The sequence below is a fragment of the Solanum verrucosum genome, unplaced genomic scaffold, assembly GCF_900185275.1.
Source record: "Solanum verrucosum unplaced genomic scaffold, falcon-dt-bn FXZP01000150.1, whole genome shotgun sequence".
Lineage (NCBI taxonomy): Eukaryota > Viridiplantae > Streptophyta > Magnoliopsida > Solanales > Solanaceae > Solanum > Solanum verrucosum.
The window spans coordinates 680,443-706,279 of record NW_026020371.1 but is presented as its reverse complement, the minus strand read 5'-3'; the positions used below and the strand labels follow the sequence as shown (position 1 = coordinate 706,279).

The 25,837-nt window shown below is 37.2% G+C and overlaps 1 protein-coding gene across 1 annotated transcript in view; it reads right to left on the bottom strand.

The window, feature by feature from the left end:
• The window catches only part of LOC125838370 (cycloartenol Synthase-like), a 41,568-nt gene extending 34,180 nt beyond the window's left edge, over window positions 1-7,388 (bottom strand). Inside the window, exons 1-11 of the mRNA XM_049517447.1 lie at window positions 7,205-7,388; window positions 6,996-7,085; window positions 6,697-6,891; window positions 6,508-6,592; window positions 5,947-6,113; window positions 4,852-5,040; window positions 2,124-2,237; window positions 1,795-1,917; window positions 1,566-1,688; window positions 1,384-1,482; window positions 583-639 (exon numbers count right to left, since the gene is read on the bottom strand). Of these exons, the coding sequence (XP_049373404.1) occupies window positions 583-639; window positions 1,384-1,482; window positions 1,566-1,688; window positions 1,795-1,917; window positions 2,124-2,237; window positions 4,852-5,040; window positions 5,947-6,113; window positions 6,508-6,592; window positions 6,697-6,891; window positions 6,996-7,085; window positions 7,205-7,225 (1,263 nt within the window). The 5' untranslated portion in view covers window positions 7,226-7,388. The remainder of the gene's footprint in view (window positions 1-582; window positions 640-1,383; window positions 1,483-1,565; window positions 1,689-1,794; window positions 1,918-2,123; window positions 2,238-4,851; window positions 5,041-5,946; window positions 6,114-6,507; window positions 6,593-6,696; window positions 6,892-6,995; window positions 7,086-7,204) is intronic.
• Window positions 7,389-25,837: the final 18,449 nt, after the last annotated feature.

Here is a 25,837-nt window from a genome sequence, read left to right as displayed (position 1 = left end):
ATTAGGATTAATCTGAGCAAAAGAATCAGAAAACATGCAAGTCGTGCCCTATTTATATTCTTCATCAGAAATTACATATATTAGCAAAACAACTAATATATCTAAATGAATCTGGGGATCTAAGTTCGCACTTCAGACTCCTAGAGTCATCCTATGCTAAGATCTGTCATTATGTTGAGACATGATAATGCAGTTTCCCACATCCCTGGATATCTGCATGAAACATTAAAGTTCCCAGTACTTATACAACCAAGTAGTCTGAAACTGTTGGACTTTGACATCAGATACCCTAAACTTTGAGGATTACCATCCTGTTGTCCTTGTGAAATGTGATAGCTGATAAAAGGAAGAGATTACAAGCAACTATTTGCTTTAGGCCATAAAACTAGTGGCCGGATGGCAAAAATAATAATAACTTTGCTGAAACATCAAATGCTATAAAAAGGCAAATTAGTGCACAGAAATAAAAAGTCAGGTTGGTGCAAATGGATTACATGAATGAACAACTAAAACAAACTAAGTAGATTATAGATATCAAAAAATCCTTGACATGGAACTAATGTTATTTGCCAAACTGAATACCTCCAACCATGGATACGACCTTGACAGTTCATATGTCCCAATGCCACCGTCAGGATTCTGCAGATCACATCATAGAAAAGACGTCATTAATGATTCAAAGGGATGTGAGGTTTCAAGAGAATTAGAAAAACCAAATGCAATTGATGTAACTGTAACTATCATGAATCATTTTCATCTCATATTGGCAGAAAATTTATTGTCACAGTGAACCCCTAACTGATATATTTGCATAGTAGGATTGTGCAGAAGATGAGGCTTGCATGAACACTTATTTAGTTCTCAATGATGAAGACATCCTCATCACTGTAAGCTTTCAAACTATATTGTTGTTCCTCTGATTTTTTGTTGATGCATTTTTACGTTCTATTATTTCTTCTGCTTACAAGTTATTGTAATAGGAAGATAATCCCTACAATCATGAAAGTGGCAAATGTGACAGTGGAGCTTTACTGGCCGCTCTTGTTTGTTAAGCTGTCAGAGAAGAGCAACATTGTCATCTCCTCATGAACTTCGGCTCAATGTAGTATCAAAAATTATTTCTGAGACCCATATTTTGGTCTGGAAAAAATCCCAATTTGTCAAGCTAAGAACGGAAAGACCTAACAGAACATGAAAAAACTGTTTTGAACTGAAATTACTACGGTTCGGTTTCAGTTACCAAAATCGACAAATAGAAATCCAAAAGGCTGAATGGGACTTCTGGGAAACCAAACCAAGCCAACAGATGCCAACCCCTAATCAAAAGTTTGATCTAGTGAGAAAAAAAACATATTTTCCGATTACAAGAAAAAATGTTTTTACCTGTAATGACAGCATAACATTTACAGCATCATACAAACGGTTTGCCTTCAATGGCTCACCAACTATTTCCACAGGTAGTTTAGAGAGTAGAAGACATGCCTGATAGACATGCCACGGAGAGATTAGATTACTACAAATCAAAATGTCTCAACGAGTCATGAAGGTTTAACAAAAATGCCTACTTTTAGTCCTTCTGCAGTACAATCTGAAATAGGCCAACCATGATCTGCAGTAGAGAAAGGCCAAGCCCCTTTTGAAATATGCCGATACCAGAAATCAAGATTGCCTGGGCAATCATCTAACACCTTTATGCAAAAGAAAGAATCTAGCAATTAACACCAACACCGGAGATAAAAATGAAGATATATAAGGAAAAAGTGCCACATATATGCTAAAGAACAAAGGCCTTACCTGTGAGTTTTTCATGAACTTATGTGCTTTTCGCAAAGTTGGACCATATTCTTCAACAAGGTTAGTTGAAATGATTGCTTGAATAGCAAAAGAAGTATCCCATGATTGACTTCCATTATATCCCTGAAATTTGGCATTCACATCATCTTTAGACGACTAGAAATAAGGCAAAAAATGTTAAAACAATTAATATCACTGCAACTATAAGGGAATTGAAGAAATTCTGCCAATGCAGATATCTATAAAGTTAAACAGTCCTACTTTTGGAGAACAACATAATTAGAAGCTAAAGACATGAATATTATGAAGTGATGTTATTAGATCCAGACCTGTATTTTCATTCCATCTTCAGCAATCCATAGATAATCATATAATCGTGGAAGATGCAACTTAAAAGCTTCTGAACTAGAATCTTCAACCCAGCAACAAAGCATATTTAAGACCTGCACATGAGGGGTCAGTTTACGAAAAAAGGGAAGGGAAGAATATATGATGTAGCACCAGAATGGAGAAGGGAGAACAATATAAGAATGGAGAGAGTAATAGGAGAACGAGAAAGAAAAATAATAAAGAGAGAGAAATCAATATTGTCCGTTCATATTAATAGTTGTAGTATTGCCCCTATAGTTTCTTGTCCTTCAATTTTTGTTACTATATGTTGTTCTTTGTACCTAGATTATTGTGTTGTTTTGTTGTAGTTTCTGGCTTGTTACTATCTGTTGTTTCTGTTACTGTTTTTGTTATTATCTATTTTTTCTTGTACTTTCATTGCTTCCTGTTCGGGACTGTTTTAGACTATATTTTCTTTAGCCAATGTTCTATTGGAAACAATATCTCTACCTCTAAGGTAGCGGTAAGGTCTGTGTACACTCTACCATCTCCAAACCCCACTTTGTAGGACTACAGTAGGTATGTTGTTGTAGAGGAATCAATTCATAGTGTTATACATCAAGCCAAAACAAAAAGCAACTTCAGAGTCCTATTAATAGGAAAATTAGTTCTGAACAGGTTAAAACTCTTAAAATTACTATAACTCTATCTCTATCTAAGAAGATAAGACTAGACAGGAACTTACTTATAAAACAACAATAACTACGCCTTAGTCCCAAACAAGTTGCGATCGGTTTATGAATCTTCACTGACCATGTTACTCCATTTAAATTGATCTTAGGCGAATATTATACAATTACATGACATCTCATTGTGGGATCTGGTGGGGTGGAGTGTACGCAACTTTAACCCTACCTTATGAGGGTAGAAATATTGTTTCCGATAGACACGGCTCGAGTAAATCATAACAAAACAAGAAAGAAAAGAGAATACATGAAAGAATACCAGTTACACCAACAAATAATACAATAATCGAAGCAAAAGTAACACCAGATAATAATAAGAAGTATAACAAAGTAGGAGAGAATTTTACTAATTACACTGATAAGGAAATCTAGACAGACCAGTGCATCTACCTACTAACCTTCTACACTAATCCTCAACCTCCATATCTTCTTATCAAGGATCATGTCCTTGATAAAATAAAATTGGAAGTTCAAGAAATTCCTTATATTTTCTAATGTGCATAAATCTGAAACAACTCTTTGAAAGCACAATATGTGAATTAAATGTTCTAACATGATAAAAACATATTTTCAACAACTAGTTATTTCCTATATAGGTCCTTTTCCTCGATTGTGCCCTAACTTCACTAAATCTGTATGGATCAAGACAACTTACTTCCAAATAATTTTACGTCTACCTCGGCTACTTTTAACATCTCTGCTCACCATGGTATCACAACGGATAGATGCATCTAGAGGTCGACACAAGACATAACCCTAAGCGACCTCCACTTATCCTCCATGTGTGCTACTTGAACCTTCTCGTGAATGTGGCCATTAATAATCTTGTATAACCGCATTTCTTCTTAGTATCTGCATGTGCGATACTCATCTAGCGGATGTGTAGGACTTTGGCAGCCCAACACTTGCTCCCATATAATATTGTTGGTCTTATTACAGTCCTATTAGAACTTATGTTTCACTTTGGTAGGCATCATTCTGTCACATAACACCCCCAGTAAAACTTATCCATTTCAATTCAATTTTGATTCAATAACTACATACACATTTTTCTGAGGGAAAAAACCATCGATTTCTGATTTAAAAAAAACCGATGAATAGAGTTCTGTTAGAAATTATCACTTCAGTGAGGAAAACTAACAGACACTGTTGGGATTTTCTGATGGCCTCCAGAAGTTGATTAAATTTTGAAGAATTGAATTTTTTGAAAAACATGGGGAAAAATTGAACAAGTACCAAGGGAGTCCCTCTAAAAAAATACCGACGGAGTCCCTCGAGGAATGGAACACAGGTCTGTACCGTGGCATGGAATCGTTCTACCACCAGACCATTAGTGCTCATTGATATCTGACTTCTGTATTTGTTTTTAATTCATACTCTTCAACCACATTTATGCACCATGGGATCTCATCTTGTGTTGCGTTGGTTAGCTCATCCACCACAAGGGATAAACAAGTACAGGCTAAATGCCGATTCCTACTGTAAACCACAATAATGGAGAGAACTCCTTTGTTACTCCTATTATAGTTCTCATGCTAGTGATGGCTCCTTCATACGTGTCCTTTATGACATTTTTATGTATAGTATGACTTCTTTTTTCCTCCAACACCAACAAAGGACCTTTCAAGGTGCTTTTTCTAATTAGAAAAAAATATTGTTTCTGAGCCTTATCTTATCTTTAAAAAAATAATTAAAGATCGTATAAACTTTATTCCAACTAAAAGATAAAAAGATAAGGGCAACTTAAAACTAAAGATCATAATATTGCAGTGTCTTTTTGAACTACATTATTTTCCCTCAGTTGTAAGGAAAAAAACACGACTATGATAAGTACAAATGCTGGCCAAACTCCAAAAGTTCTAGATTTATGGAATATAACACATACTCAGTTCATGTAGCATCAAGTGATAATCCTTATATTGAATAAACTTTTGCTTCAATCACCAACTAGAGCAGATAAAAAGAAGTTATTTTTTAGTACCTTGTTCACGGGCCCTAAGCATATATAGCGAGTATTTTCATCTTCATAATGTATGTGATCCATTACTGTGCTAAGAGCTTTTTCCCTCAACTTTTTCCCAGGCCAATGCATAAACAAAGGTTCGATGAGCTTGTCAAGAGATGTCCAAAGGATGTCCTGTAGTAGAGGGTGAGGATAGTAGAGGTCTTCCTGTGAAACATTGCATAACATGATTAAAACTATAAGGAAAAGAAGAGTAAAGAAGTTAAAATATTCCACATGGCTTTACATCTGCTGCTTATTATTATACAGGTTTTCTTTTGATGTGGACCAAATTAACATCATGAACTTCGGGCAATAGGAGCTGACTTCCCTGTTATATGATGAAATTGGACCAATTGGGGGAGGTAGGTATCTACTCAAAATAAATTCCGTGAGCCAAAGTTGAAACAGCTAAAAGGAGTAATCTGATCATACATTTTTAAGGTTCGACGCTGAAAAGTAGTCTACTAGAAACAAAACAAAATTAGCGAATTGGACCATGGATGAAGTCAATCAATCACCATAAAATTCCTAAGGAAATATAGAGTGAAACAAGGATTTAACACTAAAAGAGGTAACTTAATTAAATGTAGATCCAGAACAGTCTATGTATAAAAAAAAAGAAAAAATTTCAACAGCATGAGCTAAATTAAACAATTGTGTTATCCTAAAGTGGAGTGAAGATAAATATGCTCAAGATCACTTGTAAGTTATTTAAGCTGAGATAGGATAAATATTATTTTTCCTCCTACAGAAGTTAGTGCAGTAACAGAAAAATGCATGATTAATAATGGCATGTATTGACATTTTGCCATAAAGCTTAAACCTTATTCTAATGAAAGTCAGATCACTTCCAAAAGGATATTTATAATACAAGTTTGGCCACTAAACAATCATAGTATTTAGGGATGTTCGTCCACACAGATGGAATGCCATATGATTATAGTGGGGGGGAATGGAAGATTGTTAATGAAGGAGTAAGATAGATAAATGAGATAATAATTCTGATATAGCAGGATATTTTTAAATCTTGTCAACACAAAATATGTGCCTTCGAATTGCAGTCATACTAACCTTTGCACATTCATTGCGTGCTTTATTCCAGTTTATTTTATGATAAGGGACTGTGAAGAGCTCCTTTCTCAAAGATAAGACTGTTGGTGTGATCGGTCCAACAAACCGTTTACCATATAAGTAGGACATTGGCAGATAAACCATACGACAATGGCACCACATCCTTCCTACAAGAGTGAACAAAATAAGTGTTCTCTTTTCTTACAGAAGACAAGATGCAGATGTTTCTGAAAATGAATCAGTTATTTGCATTATGACTAGCAACATCGTTTTACAGCTTAGCATTTCCAGGAAACAAGAGAACAGACAGCCAACAAATAGCTTATCGGAAAATAAGCTTCTTACTGAACTTCAATTACATTTGGTAACAAAGAGGTTATTTTCTTGACAGTAAGGCTTGCCAACCTAATCACTTGATATAGATTTGTTACTTTATTTTCATGAAGAATGTAGGAAGTGAATCAAGCCTTCTATTTCATCTGTCTCCAGACAAAAAAGATATGCTCTGGATTTGAGATTTATAAATTGACAAGTAATGAATAGACAAAACTGCTGACTAACCTGGATGAAATGGAAGGATATAAGGAAGAAGCCACATCTCTGGAGGAAGTGGATTGTTCCCAGACCAATCAAATACTCCAAGCACCTAATGAATGATCAGTAGAGAAAGAAAATTAAAAATAATCAAGACTGAAAATGCATGTGACCACAAATGTATAAATAAGCAAGTAAAAGTTTAAGTTACTGAACTGAGAGCCACATTTTCCCCCACGAGGTTATTGCAGTGGCAGTACCATGGTCCAAAATCCATTTGCGGCCCTTCTCCATTGCCCCTTCTCCACCATTAGCCTTTTCACCAAGCAACCTCAGAGTAACATAGCTCAGAACTGAACCAAACATGGTACTATGGCTTTCAATATGCAAACCCCACCCACCATCACAGTTCTGTCATTTAATAATAAATGTTTAGGATAAACAGTAAAGAAAGTCTTGAATAGAGAACTATTCAATTAATATAAAAGAGTAAGATGAAATGTAATTGTACATGCCTGATGATTGTAGAGATAACGACATATCTCTCGCTTATGCTCTTCGGATAACACTGCATTCAGTGCCCCAGTAACAGATAAAGCAATAACCTATAATACCAACAATATAAGAATAAAGAAAGTGAAGTGCTTATATATATCTGGCTGGTATGTATAATGAGATTGACCAACCACATATCTAATAAAGACAACGCAAGAAAAGAAATTACCAAACCAGGCAATAGAAACATTGGTCCTCCACAATCTGCTGCCCAATGACCATCATGAGCTTGTAGAGTAGAATAAAAACTGATGGCTCTTCTCAACGTGGTGGCTACATTATCTTCTGTTATATCTCCAATATCTTTAACTTGAACTCGGGGCAGAATTGTACCAACGGGGTTCTCCTTTGAAAACTGAAATTCAGAAAATAAAACAGACAAGAATCCATAAGTGATAACAACTATTCAGAATGGAGACATTCACTATGATCAAACTGCTATGAGTGTCTTGTTGCCAAGTCACCAAGTAGATTATGTACATATTTTTATGTGGAAATTACACACTAAACAAGATAATCAAGAGTTGCTAAGAGACTACAATCACTACTTCTAATTCTGGCAAGCAAAATAATACCGCCAGCGCATATTTATTTTCGCCATGGAGTTTAATTTGATATCATGAACATCTGTTAAATTTACAACACCAAAGAATTTCACATCCTCTATGGTATGCAACACAAAATAATCTTAGAATCTTCAATAAAAACCATAAATATACTCACAAAATACCAGAGGAAGTCTGACCTATATTTTTAAAAACTTTTCTTAAACCTCACCATCCGAAATGTTCAAATCACTCCTAAACTTGGCAAGAATTTAGGAGTGTATTTGACTCGGGTAGCAAAATCAAGGGTGTACTTAAGTTCAGCTAATCATGTAAAATGGTATTTTTTAGGTTGTCAATAATTGAAGATGAAACTGATGATTCACACCAAGTTTAGTTAGGGTGTTTTTAGTATTCTCCTCTTTCCAAAAAGATATTTTGAACAAAAACGAAAATACCAAACATACCTAAAAAGAAAAAAAAAATTGTAACTAAAGCACGTGTTTGTCTACGTAATAAGAAACAATGGATAATATTGGTAATATAGATACTCATATTATCCATTAGGTTTACCCATTTTTATCTATATTAAATGAGTCGAGTCGAATATTTTATTCATTTTCACCTAACTCATTTTCAACGGACTCGACCCGCTCATTTGACTTCCCTAACTACAATAATTAAGCTTTGGAGCTGACACATGTATATAGCAACTTACAACTTACAAATCAGCAGCATCCTTCCCCAGATAGTTAACCCAAAAAAATATTGTTCAATAGACTTGATTGTTCGAATGCGGGAATCTCATTACTCATTAGCTTAGCTTATTGTTTGGTTACCTGAAATCTAACCTAGTTGGTGAAGGTTCGATTCCCATGTTATAATCTCCATCCCAATTTAATTTTTTAAAGAGATTGCTGAAATTTCATCTTAAAAATTAGACCATTCATTCCCATAATTTCGTAAAAATTGTATACTAATTAAATTTAGGTAGAATTAAAAAATATTTTTGCTAAAGTAGGCACGTCAATAGAAACATGTCTGCGTGAGACAACTCTCTTTTGAATTGTATACTAATTAAATTAAAGTAGAACAAAAAAATATTTTTTAAGTTCTCTTTTTTTGATAATATTCTTGTTGAAGCAGTATGTCAACGTAAAACATGTATGCTTCAGCCAATTCTTTTTTGAATTGTATAGTATTTAAATTATAGTATAATTAAAAAATATTTCTTAAAACTTTTTTTTGAAAATACTCTTACTGAAGAGGCACGTTGACGGAAATATGTCTGCTTCAGCCAACTTTCTCTTATGTAATAAAAAAAAAGTGCAGTTATAGGTGGTCTCAAATGTTTTAGCTGCAAAGAAGCATTGACAAAAAATTATCATATACTTCCCTTTGTCCACTTTTAATTGTCATGATTTTTTTAAAGTCAAACTATAAGAATTTTGACTATCTTTTTATATAGTTTTTAAATATCTAATTTTTTTGTTTATAATATCAAATTAACGTAATCTAATTTAACTTTGAAAATTAGTCAAATTGACTTACGAGCAAAATGACAATAAAAAATGGACGGAGGGAGTAATTATTTTCTTAATATTTCAAAAAGTTAAAATGAGTTTAAATTTTATACACCATCTTAATTTTAAAGCTTAATATTTCAAAAGGTTAAAATAAGTTTAAATTTATACACCGTCTTAAATTAACTTTAAAATGAGTTCAAATATATGCTATCTAATTAAAATACTATGATTGACCCATTTTTTGGACAATATTAAATTTGACTCTATTTGACGACAAAGACAAAGATATCGACGAGTTAGAAAGGATACCCGAATAAAAAAAAGCACGACATATTTTTTGAAAAAATTCCAATTAATTGAGTGTTCTTGTAATTTATTCTATTCAATTTCTTTAGTTATCTTTATCAAATATACACTATTTTATTTTATTTTTGGTAAAAAATAAATAAATATACACTATTATAAAACTATGAAATCCTAATATGGATGTTGATTGACTTTTTATCATTTAAAAATAATTTTATATGAGATAATTATAATTTAACTATTTCCTAATTTTAAAGGTTTTGAAATCAATTAAAATTTTGATTTTACATCTTTCAAATAATGTTGGTTGTCCTGATCATTAAGAATTAAAATCGATTAAGATTTTGTTTAGACATGATAAAACAATCAAATCAACGATAAAGAACAAAATCCAACAAATCATTTATAAAAGAAGATCAGGTGAGACAATAAACATATTTGAAATAAACTACTTATTAACATCATTTAAATAGATATAAAATTTATTTTAACATCAATTACCATATATATTTATATAGTTTTAACCTTCATATAAATATTTTTTTCGATTGACATGTGATACGCGTGTGTACGCTAAACTAGTAAATAGTACTAATAAGAAGAACATGAACGACAAAGCATGTCGTAGGAATTTGCATGATCACTTCACCTGATAACGCATAAGAAGATCAGAGCTGTGTTTAGTCTCAAAACGATTTTTGTAAAACTCTAGGCGAAACTTCTCAATCTCTTCCAGGTCTTTCGGAGACCCGAGATTCGGATCAAACTCCCATACATGTCGCCCTATGTGACCGTTTAACGTTCGGAGCCATGGACTACCTCCTTCAGCAACCTTCAACTTCCACATTCTTCTAAACAAAAAAAAAATATTACTCTGACAAGAGAAAGAGATGATCTTGGCGGAAGAAGGAAATATGGTACAAAGTAAGCTTAAGTGTAATTGATGTTAAAATAAATTTACTCCATTTGACTATAAAATTATAAGTCTTATCTTAATTCTAAATCATGAACATTTCATTTACTCCATTTAGTCATAAAACTATAACTTCAAATTTCCTCTTGTCCACAAAATAAACTAGAGTTAGAGCCTGTTTGGCATTGTCGTTGGGATGTCAAAAAAGTGTCTTTTTGGGAAAAAACATTTTTTTTTAAAAAATTAAGTATTTGGCAAATCCTTAAAACTATTTTTAATAAATGGAAGCAGAAACAATTTTGATGCAGTTAGGAAAAAGTTAAATTGTCACAACCCAGACCATCGTGATTGGCACCCACACTAACCCTCCGGTGGGAGAACCACTAATACAACCCAAACCAAACAACTAAACCAAAAACTAAAGCACTTAAGCTACGAAAGCAAATTAAATAACTAAAAATTGAAGTTCCCATAAACTTCCAAAAGATCTAACAACTAAACAATGCGGAAAATACATCTAGAACCTGAAAGTCAATGTACCAAAACATCTAACAAGATCCATAAGTCTAACCAGAAGAGTTACAACCCCAACTAATAAACTAATAACTACCTAGAAAAGTCTAAATCCGAAATGTGGACATAGACGAAAGAAGAACTCATGGCAGCGTGGTAGAACTGGCTCACCCTTGAATTTGAACAACGATCACCGATCTTCTAAGCGAGGTCTGTCAATAGCCGCCTGAAGATGCCCTGTACTCAACAAAGAAAGAGCAAGTGTAGTATCAGTACATAACCACAGTGTACTGGTAGGATCACGCGGCAATCCCACTAAGTGCATCAATCAATACAACAATATAATCACATGCAAAATATCGAACATATACAAGATTATCAATATTTACGAACAACGAACAACTTCACATTTCTCAAGATAAACAATTATGAAAGTCATTGGTCCTCTCATGGAACCCAAACCCAAACAGTTAGCATACCGGAATATGGTACCCAATCCAATGTTTATGCCAGAATGTGGCAACCGATCCCATAATTATGCCGAAATGTGACAACCGATCCAAGTTAGTGTGTCGAACTGTAACATCTCGCACCTAGAAATGACTATAATGAGTTTAAAATAGGAAAATATTAATTTTTGGAAAGAATAAGGAAATCTGGAAATTTTGCCTAAGTTAAGAAAGTGAGTTTTGGCCATTTTCAAACGGCCATAACTCCTAGCTCAAGAATAGTTATGAGAAGATCCTAATATGGTTGGAAAGCACTTAGAGAGATATTTCCAACGCCGCCTATATTGCATGATTTCGACATCGTATGAGTGAGATATGCCTTTCGAAAGTTGGGTTGTTGGATTGAGGAAAGTCCCAATCCGGATTTAGGGAAGGGCAAAGTAGTCTTTTCTCTAATTAATTTCCTAATTTGATTTTAGGGATTTATTGGGGTAAAAACATGACTTAGTCATTTTGGAGAATTGAGAAATACGCTTAGGGATTGGAGAAGAGAGAAAAGAAGAAAGAAAGGGAGAAAAAGCGAATTCGTCAAGATCATCCAAGCTTGCGAGTGAAATTCATTGGGGGTGATCCCTATTAAGGTATATGAGATCTTTTAGTGATGGGTTAGTGCACCCACACACCAACTTGTTTCAATTCAGCAATTTGGAGTTGTTTGAATGTTGAGAAAGTGAAGTTCTTGAAGAACATTGTTGAATTCTTGTTGGTTGATTGTTGAATGCTTGGGGTTTGATTTGATTCATGTTTCCGGGCTGTTTTCGAGTTATATTGGTTGTGTATTTAGGGTACAATTGATCATAAGTGTTTGGGGAAAGAACTAGGGAAGATTGAAGGATTTAGAGATGAAAAACGAAGGAGAAAAGTCGGGGTTCACCTGGGAAAAGGGTGGGGCGTCGCGCCAGCTAGCGCGCCCCAAAAGGGCCTCTGAAGTCCACCTCTTGGGGCGCCGCGCCAGCCAGCGCGCACCAGCCCATCCTCTGAAGTTTGAGGGTTGGCACACCACGCCTCTCAGAGCGCCAGGGACGCCAGTTCTCCCCATTCGTTCCCCACTTTTTCGTACTTGTTCCTAAGCGATGTACCTATGTTTTCTAGTTGATTCCAACACTCTAAGGTACATTCAAACATCATGAAATCATCCATAAACATGAGATCATGAACCTTGAGTCCATAATTCAATTCAAGGAATGTTAAGATCAAAGTCAAAGAAGTTAAGAGTCAAGTCTAAAAGTTAAGAAGCAAGTCAAAGTAAAGTTTCTTAAAGTTTTCAAGAGTCTTTAATAAACATTTAAACTTCGTTTTAGGCTCATGTTTCAAGTTAAGCAAAGAGTAAAGAGTTGAGTTCATTTCTCAAAAAGCTATAAGGGGACTAAGTATTCCCAAAGAGTTTATAAATGCTTTCACATTTGAGCAAGAAAGGGAACATCGACTCCAAGAGAGCTTTTAAGCTAAGTTTTGAGTAATTATCTCAAACCAAAGAAAGAGTTTTGTTTTTACAAATATATGAGCAAAGTATATTTTGGGAGTAGTATTGAGCACCGATATGGGGATGCAAGTTCATATTAACTCAAGTCTTCATAAATCATGTAGCCATCATGGGTAGTAAAGGATCATACTTTTTAGATGACTCCTTAAGATGCTTTTAGCATAGATTAGTGGATCCACTAAGTTAAGCGTTCTATATGACGGAAAAGTATAGGACAGTTCTGGCAGCGTGGGCAAGACCTTGTATCACCACTTAGGCTTATAGTGGTGGTTGTCGGTTAGAGAATCTCCCACTAAAGTTATATTACTTTTATATTTAAGTAAAGTTGAGTTTGTTATTGCTTTATCTTTAACGAACTAAGTTATTTACACTGTCTTACAAGCTTTATATATATTGCATGTGTCTTGTTGCTTTATATTGAGTTCAGTTATTTATGAGTTAAACAGAACCAAGGTAAGTGTTCCTTTGTACTCCTTTCAAGCTTAAGTTGTTGTTTAGCATTCCAACTCGCATTCTCGTACATTCAATGTACTGATGCCAGTTGGCCTGCATCTTATTATGATGCAGACGCAAGTAACCAGGATCAGCATCCAGTGCGCCGTTGATCCAGTTAAGCACTCCAAAGTCAGTGATGAGCCTCCTTGCATTCCGGAGGATTCTTTTATTTCACTTTCCTAGTTTTCTTTATTAGGATATTGTGGGGTCTGTCCCAACATCCATCTCAATATTATAGAGGCTTCATAGATAGTCAGACAGTTAGTATTGAGTCTCTCATCTATGTATTTGCAGATACTTTGTTTTGAGACATAAGTTGCCATTTTGGCTAAGATGGTATCATTTAAACTATTACTTGAGTTTATTTTGTTAAGTTAAGTTCTTCCGCTGAGTTAAGTAAGCCAGGCCAAGGGTTCTCTTGGGGGCCAGCAATGGTCTTCGAGTGCCGGCCACGTCCAGGGTGTAGGCTCGGGGCATGACAAACTTGGTATCAGAGCATAGAGTTCAAGAGTCCTAGGGAGTCTATGAAGTCGTGTCTGTAGAGTCTTAGTTATCGGTGTGAAGCGCGCCATATCTATAATTAGGAGGCTGCAACATTTAGGAAATTCTTCACTTCCTTCATATCCATCTCGTGTGTTAGAGTTTATCTCTAAAGGTTTCCCTCTAATTCGTGCTTGTACGTGTTACAAATAACCATGCCTCCACGAAGAGCGGCACGAGTTCGTCCAGCTAGGAGAAATGTTGAACCACAATAGCAAAGGGTACCTAAAGCACCAAACATGCAACCTCAGGGTGAGGTCACTAATGCTGAATTCTGTGAGGCTATCCGGATGTTGAGCCAAGCTGTGACTAACCAGGTTAGGCACCCAAGAGGACCAAGACAATATGAGGCTGACACTTCGAGGATTCGTGAATTCTTGAGAATGAATCCTCCTAGTTTCACTGGTTCAGTCACTACTGAGGATCCGAAAATTTTTATTGAGGAGCTGAAGAAGGTATTTTATGTGATGCATGTGGCAGATACTTAGCGAGTTAAACTAGTTGCATATCAACTGAAGGATGTTGCTAGAACATGGGTCGATCAGTGGAAAGGGGGTCAACCTGAAAATGCACCACCTGCTAGTTGAGCTTGCTTCGAGGAAGCCTTCTTGGGGCGTTTCTTTCCCCGAGAACTGAAGGAGGCTAAGGTACGAGAGTTTCTTACACTGAACTAGGATTCCTTGAGCGTGCATGAGTATGGGTTGAAGTTCACCCAGTTGTCCCGCTATGCTCCTGAAATGGTTAAGGACATGAGGAGCAGAATGAGCTTGTTTATTGTTGGCTTGGGTCGTCAGTCAAGCAAAGAGGGCAGGGCAGCAATGCTGATAGGTGACATGGACATATCAAGGTTGATGGTTTATGTGCAGCATGTTGAAAAAAGAGAAGTTGAGAGACAGGGAAAAGTTTAGAAGTAAGAAAGTGAAGACAGCGAATGAGTCTGGGAAGCAGAAAGGCAATGTGAATCGTTCGTCCTTTCAGCAGAAGCAAACTACTCCATCATCTGCTAGTGCACCTGCACCTCGAAACAAAGGCGAATATTATGGTCAGAATTCGCAGAACTTCAGATCTAAACCAGCGCAGTCCCAGGGTAGTGTGGCACAAAGAGGTAGTTGGGCTCTTGCATGTGCTAAGTGTGGGAGAACCCACCCAGGTAAGTGTCGTGATGGCTTGACAGGTTGTTTCAAGTTTGGACAAGAGGGACACTTCTTGAAAGAGTGTCCTAAGAATAAGCAAGGTAGTGGAAATCCAAGCAATATTGCCATGTCTTCATTAGTTGCTCCATCAGACATGGCTGCACCTAGAGGAGCTACTTTTGGTACTGGCGGAGGAGCAAACCACTTTTATGCAATTACCAGTCGCCAAGAGCAAGAGAACTCTCCAGATGTTGTCACTAGTATGATTAAAGTCTTTGCTTTTGATGTTTATGCTTTGTTAGACCCAGGAGCAAGTTTATCTTTTGTGACCCCTTAAGTTGCAAATAAGTTTGAGATTCTTCCTGAGAAATTTTGTGAACCCTCCTGTGTTTCCACACCTGTTGAGGAGTTTATTCTAGCAGAAAAAGTCTATCGTGATTGTCCTGTTTCCATCAATCACAAAGACACCATGGCTGATTTAGTTAAATTAGACATGGTAGATTTCGATGTCATTCTAGGTATGGATTGACTTCATGCATGTTATGCATCAATAGATTGTAGAACTCGAGTTGTCAAGTTTCAGATTCCTAATGAGCCAATCATAGAGTGGAGTAGTAGTTCAGATGTGCCTAAGGGTCGTTTTATTTCGTACCTTAAGGCGAGAAAGTTGGTTTCGAAGGGTTGTATCTATCACTTAGTCCGAGTTAATGACTCAAGTGTTGAGGTACCTCTCATTCAGTTAGTTCCTATAGTAAGAGAGTTTCCAGAAGTTTTTCCTGATGATCTACCCGGAGTCCCTCTTGAGAGATATATAGACTTCTGCATAGACATCATTCCAGATACTCGTCCTATCTTTATTTCTCCATACATAATGACACCAACAGAGTTTAAATAGTTGAAAGAGCAGTTGAAAGATCTCCTAGATAAGGGTTTCATTCGACCAAGTGTCTCACCTTGGGGCACTCCGGTCTTGTTTGTGAGAAAGAAAGATGGTTCCCTTAGGATGTGTATAGATTACCGTCAATTAAATAAGGTTACTATCAAGAATAAGTATCCTCTTCCAAGGATAGATGATTTATTTGATCAACTTCAGGGTACCACCTGTTTTTCGAAAATTGACCTCAGATCAGGATACCATCAGTTGAAAGTTAGGGAATGCGACATTCCAAAGACAGCATTCAGGACTAGATATGGTCATTATGTATTCTTGGTCATGTCCTTTGGTTTGACCAATGCACCATCAACGTTCATGGATCTTATTAACAGAGTCTTCAAACCTTATTTAGACATGTTTGTCATCCTCTTCATTGATGACATACTAATCTATTCAAGGAATTAAGAAGATCCTGTTAGTCATCTCAGAATAGTTCTTTAGACCTTGAAAGATAAGGAGTTGTATGCCAAGTTCTCTAAGTGTGAGTTTTGGCTTGAGTCTGTGGCATTCTTGGGCCATATTATTTCCGGTGATGGTATTAGAGTTGATACTCAGAAAATTGAGGCAGTGCAGAATTGGCCTAGACCCACATCTCCAACTGATATTAGGAGTTTCTTGGGTTTAGTTGGCTATTATAGAAGGTTTGTAGAAGGGTTCTTGTCTATTTCGTCTCCTTTGACCAAGTTGACTCAGAAGACAGAGAAATTCCAATGGTCTGAAGCTTGTGAGAAGAGCTTTCAGGAATTGAAGAAGAGGTTGACTAGTTCCCTAGTTTTGACATTACCAGCGGGTACTCAAGGTTTTGTGGTGTATTGTGATGCATCTAGAGTTGGCTTGGGTTGTGTCCTAAAGCAGAATGGCAAGGTGATAGCTTATGCCTCCAGACAGTTGAAGGTTCATGAGAAGAACTATCCAACCCATGACTTAGAGTTAGCTGCTGTAGTTTTCGCCTTGAAGATTTGGTGACACTATTTATATGGTGTTTATGTCGATATATTCACTGATCACAAGAGCTTGCAATATGTGTTCACTCAGAAAGAACTCAATCTCAGGCAGATGAGGTAGTTGGAATTACTCAAGGATTATGACATGAGTATTCTATACCACCCAGGTAAGGCTAATGTTGTTGCTGATGCTTTAAGCAGGCTATCTATGGGTAGTACCCCCCCCCCATGTTAACAAAGAGAAAAGGGAGTTAGCCAAAGATGTGCACAGACTTGCACGCCTAGGAGTCAGACTCATGGATTCCACTGAAGAAGGAATAGTAGTGACGAATGGGGCTGAATCACTAGTGTCAGAGGTGAAGGAAAAGCAGGACCAAGACCCCATTTTGCTTGACTTAAAGGAAAATGTTCAAAAGCAGAGAGTATTAGCTTCCGAACAAGGGGGAGATGGTGTGTTAAAATACCAAGGTAGATTGTGTGTACCAATGGTGGATGAACTCCAAGAGAGGATCATGGAGGAAGCTCATAGCTCCATATATTCCATTCATCCAGGTTCTACAAAGATGTATCACGATTTGAGAGAAGTGTATTGGTGGAATGGCATGAAGAAGGGCATTGCAGAGTTTGTCGCTAAGTGTCTAAATTGCAAGCAAGTGAAAGTCGAGCACCAAAGGCCCGGTGGTTTGGCGCAGAATATAGAACTTCTAGAATGGAAGTGGGAGATGATTAATATGGATTTCATCACAAGATTTCCAAGGTCTCGCAGACAACATGGTTCTATTTAGGTGATTGTCGACAGAATGACAAAATCAACCCACTTTTTACCGATAAAGACTACCCATTCGGCAGAAGAATATGCTAGGTTATATATTCAGGAGGTGGTGAGACTTCATGGAGTCCCAGTCTTAATTATATCAGATAGAGGTGCACAATTTACTGCACAGTTCTGGAAATCTTTTCAGAAAGATTTGGGTTCAAAGGTTAACTTGAGTACTGCATTCCATCCCCAGACAAATGGGCAAGCAGAGCGCACTATTCAAACATTAGAAGATATGTTGAGTGGTTGTGTGATTGATTTCCTGGGAAATTGGGATGATAACATACCTCTCATCGAGTTTGCTTACAATAACAGTTTTCACTCTAGCATCCAAATGGCTTCATATGAAGCTCTTTATGGGAGAAGATGCAGATCTCCTATTGAATGGTTTGAAGTTGGTGAAGCAGGATTAATAGGACCAGACTTAGTTCACCAAGCTATGGAGAAAGTGAAAGTAATCAAAGAGAGATTGAAAACAGCACAGAGTCATCAGAAATCCTACACTAATGTTAAGAGAAGTGCGTTAGAGTTCGAAGTAGATGATTAGGTATATTTGAAAGTTTCACCCATGAAGGGTGTTATGAGGTTTGGTAAGAAGGAGAAGCTTAGTCCTCGATATATTGGACCTTATCGCATAGCTAAGAGGATTGGCAGTGTAGCTTACGAGTTGGAGCTACCACAGGAATTAGCGGAGGTTCATCCGGTATTTCACATCTCTATGTTGAAGAAGTGCATGGGAGATCCTTCATTGATAGTGCAAACTGAAAATGTTGAGATTAAGGATAATTTATCTTATGAGGAGATTCCGGTCCAGATTTTAGATCGCCAAGTTCGCAAGTTGAGAACAAAGGAGGTCGCATCAATCAAAGTCTTTTTGAGGAACCAATTTGTTGAAGAAGCTACTTGGGAAGCTGAAGAGGATATGAAGAAGAAATATCCACATCTCTTTGAATTCGGAGAAAATTCAGATCAAGGTACTAATCCTCTTCTTAGTACTAGCTAAATTATGAGTATGCATGTTGTTATCTGGTTTTTCTTGTTGAGTGTTGAACTTGATGTTGCTACCCTTAGCTTAGTGAAATAAAGCTCATTTAAGGAAGAATGTTCTCAAGGGGGAGATATTGTAACATCTCGCACCTAGAAACGACTATAAAGAGTTTAAAATAGGAAAATATTAATTTTTGGAAAGAATAAGGAAATATGGAAATTTTGCCTAAGTTAAGAAAGTGAGGTTTGACCATTTTCAAACAGCCATAACTCCTAGCTCAGGAGGAGTTAGGAGCAGCTCTTGATATGGTTGGAATTCCCTTGGAGAGATCTTTCCAACGCCGCCGAGATTACACGATTTCGACATCGTATGAGTGATATATGCCTTTCGGAAGTTGGGTTGTTGGATTGAGGAAAGTCCCAATCCGGATTTAGGGAAGGGCAAAGTAGTCTTTTCTCTAATTAATTTCCTAATTTGATTTTAGGGATTTATTGGGGTAAAAACATGACTTAGTCAGTTTGGCGAATTGAGAAATTCGCTTAGGGCTTGGAGAAGAGAGAAAAGAAGAAAGAAAGGGAAAAAAAGCGAATTCGTCAAGATCATCCAAGCTTGCGAGTGGAATTCGTCGGGGGTGATCCCTATTATGGTATGTGTGATCTTTTAGTGATGGATTAGTTCACCCACGCACCAACTTGTTTCCATTCAGCAATTTGGAGTTGTTTGAATGTTGAGAAAGTGAAGTTCTTGAAGAACAATGTTGAATTCTTGTTGGTTGATTGTTGAATGCTTGGGGTTTGATTTGATTCATGTTTTCGGGCTGTTTTCAAGTAAGATTAGTTGTGTATTGAGGGTACAATTGATCCTAAGTGTTTGGGGAAAGAACTAGGGAAAATTGGAGGATTTAGAGATGAAAAACGAAGAAGAAAAGTCGAGGTTCACCTGGGAAAAGGGTGGGGTGTCACGCCAGCCAGCGCGCCCAGCCCATCCTCTGAAGTTTGAGGGCTGGTGCCCCCGTGCCTCTCAGAGCGCCAGGGACGCCAGTTCTCCCCATTCGTTCCCCACCTTTTCGTACTTGTTCCTAAGCGATGTACCTATGTTTTCTATTTGATTCCAACACTCTAAGGTACATTCAAACATCATGAAATCATCCATAAACATGATATCATGAACCTTGAGTCCATAATTCAATTCAAGGAAAGTTAAGATCAAAGTCAAAGAAGTTAAGAGTCAAGTCTAAAAGTTAAGAAGCAAGTCAAAGTAAAGCTTCTTAAAGTTTTCAAGAGTCTTTAATAAACATTTAAACTTCGTTTTAAGCTAAAGTTTCAAGTTAAGCAAAGAGTAAAGAGTTGAGTTCATTTCTCAAAAAGCTATAATGGGACTAAGTATTCCCAAAGAGTTTATAAATGCTTTCACATTTGAGCAAGAAAGGGAACATCGATTCCGAAAGAGTTTTTAAGCTAAGTTTTGAGTAATTATTTCAAACCAAAGAAAGAGTTTTGTTTTTACAAACATATGAGCTAAGTATATTTTGGGAGTAGTATTGAGCACTAATATGGGGATTGGAGTTCATATTAACTCAAGTCTCCATAAACTATGTAGCCATCATGGGTAGTAAAAGATCATACTTTTTAGATGACTCCTTAAGATGTTTTTAGCATAGACTAGTGGATCCACTAAGTTAAGTGTTCTATATGACGGCAAAGTATAGGACAATTCTGGCAGCGTGGGCAAGACACTGTATCACCACTTAGGCTCATAGTGGTGGTTGTCGGTTAGAGAATCTCCCACTAAAGTTATATTACTTTTATATTTAAGTAAAGTTGAGTTTGTTATTGCTTTATCTTTAACGAACTAAGTTGTTTACACTGTCTTACAAGCTTTATATATATTGCATGTGTCTTGTTGCTTTATATTGAGTTCAGTTATTTATGAGTTAAACATAGCCAAGGTAAGTGTTCCTTTGTACTCTTTTCAAGCTTAAGTTGTTGTTTAGCATTCCAACTCGCATACTCGTACATTCAATATACTGATGCCAGTTGGCTTGCATCTTATTATGATGCAGACGTAGGTAACCAGGATCAGCATCCAGCGCGCCGTTGATCCAGTTGAGCACTCCAGAGTCAGTGGTGAGCCTCCTTGCATTCTGGAGGACTCTTTTATTTCACTTTCCTAGTTTTCTTTATTAGGATGTTGTGGGGTCTGTCCCAACATCCATCTCAGTATTATAGAGGCTTCATAGACAGTCAGACAGTTAGTATTGAGGCTCTCATCTATGTATTTGCAGATACTTTATTTTGAGACATAAGTTGCCATTTTGGCTAAGATGGTATCATTTAAACTATTACTTGAGTTTATTTTGTTGAGTTAAGTTCTTCCGCTGAGTTAAGTAAGCCAGGCCAAGGGTTCGCTGGGGGGCCAGCAATGGTCTTCAAGTGCCGGCCACGTCCAAGGTGTAGGCTCGGGGCGTTACAGGAACGGAACACCCGATCCATTCAACAAGCCACAATCACAATCACAAAGTACATCCTCATACTCATAGAATCAAGTCATGATTCGTGGCATTTATCAGTCATATATCCTTATTTACAACAAGTGTGATCAATAATGCAACATTCACATACATGCATGTATCATAATGAAGCAAAGACAAACATACGTCACACAATCATATAATCACAACCATCACCTACCTCGAAACAAGCTTGAAACCCTAAGAAACTTGATCCTTCCTTTTTCGGATTCATTCCACTTGTTCTTGGTCTACAAACAATCAATATAATACGGGAATTAATTAACAATCACTAATTACCCGGATTACTAACAATTATAACAACCCTAGATCATACCCATGATCCCAAGTATCCAAACTAGGGTTTTTTCCATCCTAATTTCTAGATGAAAACCCTCCCCCATCAATAATTACCCATTAAATTACGTTTTATGGATTTGGGGAGTAAAAATCTTAACTTTAGACTTAAGAATAGTGGAAAATTGTCAAGAATCGTCTGGGGTTTGTTCCTTAGCTCTAAAAATTTAAAAGGGCAGAATAAAGACGTTTTGGGGTTTATTTACGACCTTAAGTCGCGTCTGGTCCGCCACAATGGCCTTCACCCCGCTACAGCGACCCCGCCAAAGCGACCAAAACCACCGCCAAAGCGTCTTGCATGAAACAGTGAGCTATTTTAATAATTCCAAGACCCCCATTTCACAACACACCTTTAACCAATGACGCTAAGAAAATACCGTGCACTCTAAGATCGATTCTGGGAGTTTTACTCGCCTGAATTCAATTATGTAAAGTCGTACGAATTCCTTAACGACTTATCTAACTACTCATGTAATCAAAATCATAAATAGATTACCCAATTGCTACCAAATTTCTCTAGACTTTAATGACTCCGATTTCATCCAAATTTGGATTAGGTTGAGAAATTCCAAGTTACTACCAAAAAGTTTTCCGACCCAAAAAATTTTCCTGTTGGATTTTCTATAACGGCGGAACCCGGTCGTTACAATAGATACCAATTTACCCATCACTCGTCCCCGAGTGAAAAAACTTAGGAAAAACAGGCTAAATAAGGGATGAAGTAGTACCTGAATCGATGAACAATTGGGGGTACTTGTCTCGCATGTCCCTCTCGGTTTCCCAAGTAGCTTCCTCAATTACACGATGCTTCCATTGAACTTTCACAGACTTAATCTCTTTGGTCCCCAACTTACGCACATATCAATCAACAATTGAAATTGGTTCCTCCTCATATTAAAGGTCTTTGTCTAACACAATTGAGTCTCACTTAATGATATAATCCCCGTCACCATGACACCTCTTCAACATGGACACATGAAATACCGGATGAACTCCCGTTAAATTAAGAGGTAAATCCAATCTATACTCCATCGGTCCTACTCATTCAATAACCTCAAAGGGACCAATGTATCACGGACTTAGCTTACCTTTCTTGCCAAATCTCATCACCCCTTTCATGGGTAATACCTTAAGAAGAACATTCTCACCGGTTTGAAACGACATGTCTCTTACCTTATGATCCGCATACTTCTTATGTCTACTATGGGCTACTAAAAGCTTAGCTTGAATACTCCTTACCTTATCCTTGAGCATCCTTCACTAAATCGACCCCCAAAGGTTTCATATCTCCAGCCTCAAACCATCCTATGGGTGATCTACATCCCCTCCCATAGAGTGCCTCAAATGGTGCCATATCAATGCTGGAGTGATAACTATTATTATAAGAGAATTCACACAAAGGGAAGAACTTATCCCAATGCCCTCTAAAATCAATCACACATCCCCTCAACATGTCTTCCAACACTTGAATAGTCCTCTCTGACTGCTCATCCGTCTGTGGATGGAAGGTTGTACTAAAAGTCAGTTGTGTGCCCAATTCACCATGTAACTTCCTCCAAAACTTGGATGTGAATTGGGCACCACGGTCTGAGATAATAGAAAGGGGCACCCCATGCAACCTCATTATATCTTTCACATACACCTTAGCCAATTGTTCAGCATTATAATCTATTCTTATCAGATAAAATGGGTTGACTTAGTCAATCTATCAACCACTACCCAAATAGAATCAAAATTCCCTAAAGTCTTAGGAAGACCAACCACTAAATCCATGGCTATCATTTCCCACTTCTATTCCGGAATTGACATTCTTTGAAGCAAACATTCAGGCCTTTGGTGTTCATATTTCACTTGTTGACAATTTTGACACTTAGCCACAAACTTCGTTATATCCTTCTTTATGCCCGGGCACCAATAAATTCGCTTCACGTCTCAATACATCGTTGTCATACTCGGATGAATAGAATATCGCGAACCATGAGACTCTATCAATAATTTCTGAACCAAGTCATTTACTCTAGGAACACAAATTCTTCCTTTAAAATTGAGCACACCTTCCACATCAAAAGTGGTCTCTTGTGCCTTACCAATCGCAGTCTTCTTTCTAAGCTCCTCCAAATTCTCATATTCAAATTGTTTGGCCTTGATCTCCTCAATGAACGTGGCCCTCACTTCAATGCTAGCTAACACCCCACCTCTTTCTGAGATGCCCAACTGCATGAATTTAGACTCCAAGGTCTGGATTTCCTTATCTAAGGATCGTTTGGATACACTCAAGCAAGCTAAACTACTCATACTCACCGTTTTTCGACTCAAAGCATCTGCCACCACATTAGCCTTGCCCAAATGGTATTGAATGGTCACATCATAATCCTTGAGTAACTCCATCCACTTTCTCTGTCCATACTTTTGAGTAAACACATGTTGTAAACTACGATGATCAGTAAATACCTCACAATTAACACCATACAGATAATGTCGCCAGGTCTTAAGAGTAAACACCACCGCTACCAACTCCAAATCATGTGTTGGATAATTCCTCTCATGCACCTTCAATTGACGCGATGCATAAGCTATAACATTCTTATCCTGTATCAACACAACACCCAAACAAGAATGTGAAGCATCACAATAAATGATAAATCTTTACCTTCAACCGGTAATGCTAGGATAGGTGCGGTGGTCAAAAGAGTCCTGAGTTTTTTGGAAGCTTTCCTCACATTTTTCAGTCCATTCAAATGGTATCTTCTTTTTGCTCAAACTAGTCAAGCGAGTGGCAATAGAGGCAAAGTTCTTCGCAAATCGACAATAGTAGCTAGCGAGCCCCCACAAAACTCCTAACTTCCGTCACAGAGCTAGGCCGAACCCAATTCTTAACCGCTTCAATCTTTTGAGGATCTACCATTACCCCTTCTTTTGAAACTACATGTCCCAAAAATGCAACAGAAGTCAACCAAAATTCACACTTAGAGAATTTAGCATACAACTTTTGTTTCCCAAGAACACCCAAAACAATACGAAGATGATCGGCATGCTCTTCCTCACTCTTCAAATAGACCAAAATATCACTAATAAAGACTATGACAAAAGAATCAAGAAATGGTTTGAACACCCCATTCATTAAACTCATGAAAGTTGCAGACGCATTAGTCAAACCAAAAGACATAACCAAAAACTCATAGTTCCCATAGCGGGTTCTAAACACCGTCTTGGGCACATCCTCATGTATAATTTTCAATTGATGGTAGCCAAACCTTATATCAAACTTAGAGAAAATTGATGCACCTTGCAATTAGTCAAAAAGATCATATATTCAAGGCAAAGGATACTTGTTTTGAATAGTGACCCTATTCAATTGCCCATAATCTATACATATTTTCTACCATCTTTTTTCTTATAAAACAAAATTAGAGCACCCCTGGGGAAACATTAGGACGAATATATCATTTATCAAGAAGTTCTTAGATTTGAGCCTTAAGCTCTCTTAACTCTGCCGGAGCCATGCGATATGGAGGGATAGAAATGGGGCGGGTACTAGGTTCTAAATCAATGCAGAAATCTATATCTCAATATAAAGTATAAAGGCATACCAGGCAAGTCATTAGGAAACACTTCTCTAAATTCTGACACCACAGGAATAGACTCAATAGATGGAGTCTCAACCTCAACATCCCTAACATGAGCCAAATAAGCCAAACAACCCTGCCCTACCAGTTTACTAGCCCGAATGGAGGATATGATTTTAGCTTGCTTAGGCTTGTACACCCCTTCCACTCTAATTTTTCCCTTCTCGGAATTTCTAGAGTTACAAACTTAGTATTACAATTAAGCACATCATAATAGGGGGACAACCAATTCATGCCTAAGATTATATTAAAATTAGTCATATCCAAAATCACAAAATCAGCCCAAGTATGAAAACCCATAAACAAAATAGGACAAGCACGATAAACATGGGTGACTATGACTGACTCTCCAATTGGGTAGATACATGGATGGGGGGAATCAAGTATATCACAAATCATAGCATATTTTGAGGCAAATCGCACGGATACATATGAATAAGTAGAACCCGGATCAAATAACACATTAGCCATCCGGTCACACACAACTGCGTCAGACGCCTCTGCCACATTCTTGCCCGGAAAGGCATAACACTGAGCCCTATCATCTTGACAAACCATGTCCCTGCCTGGTTGCACGTTACCTCTGCGTGCATTACCATTTCCTCTACCTTCACGGCCTCGCTGATTACCTCCTCGCCCACCTTGTGGATGCCCTCTACCATTA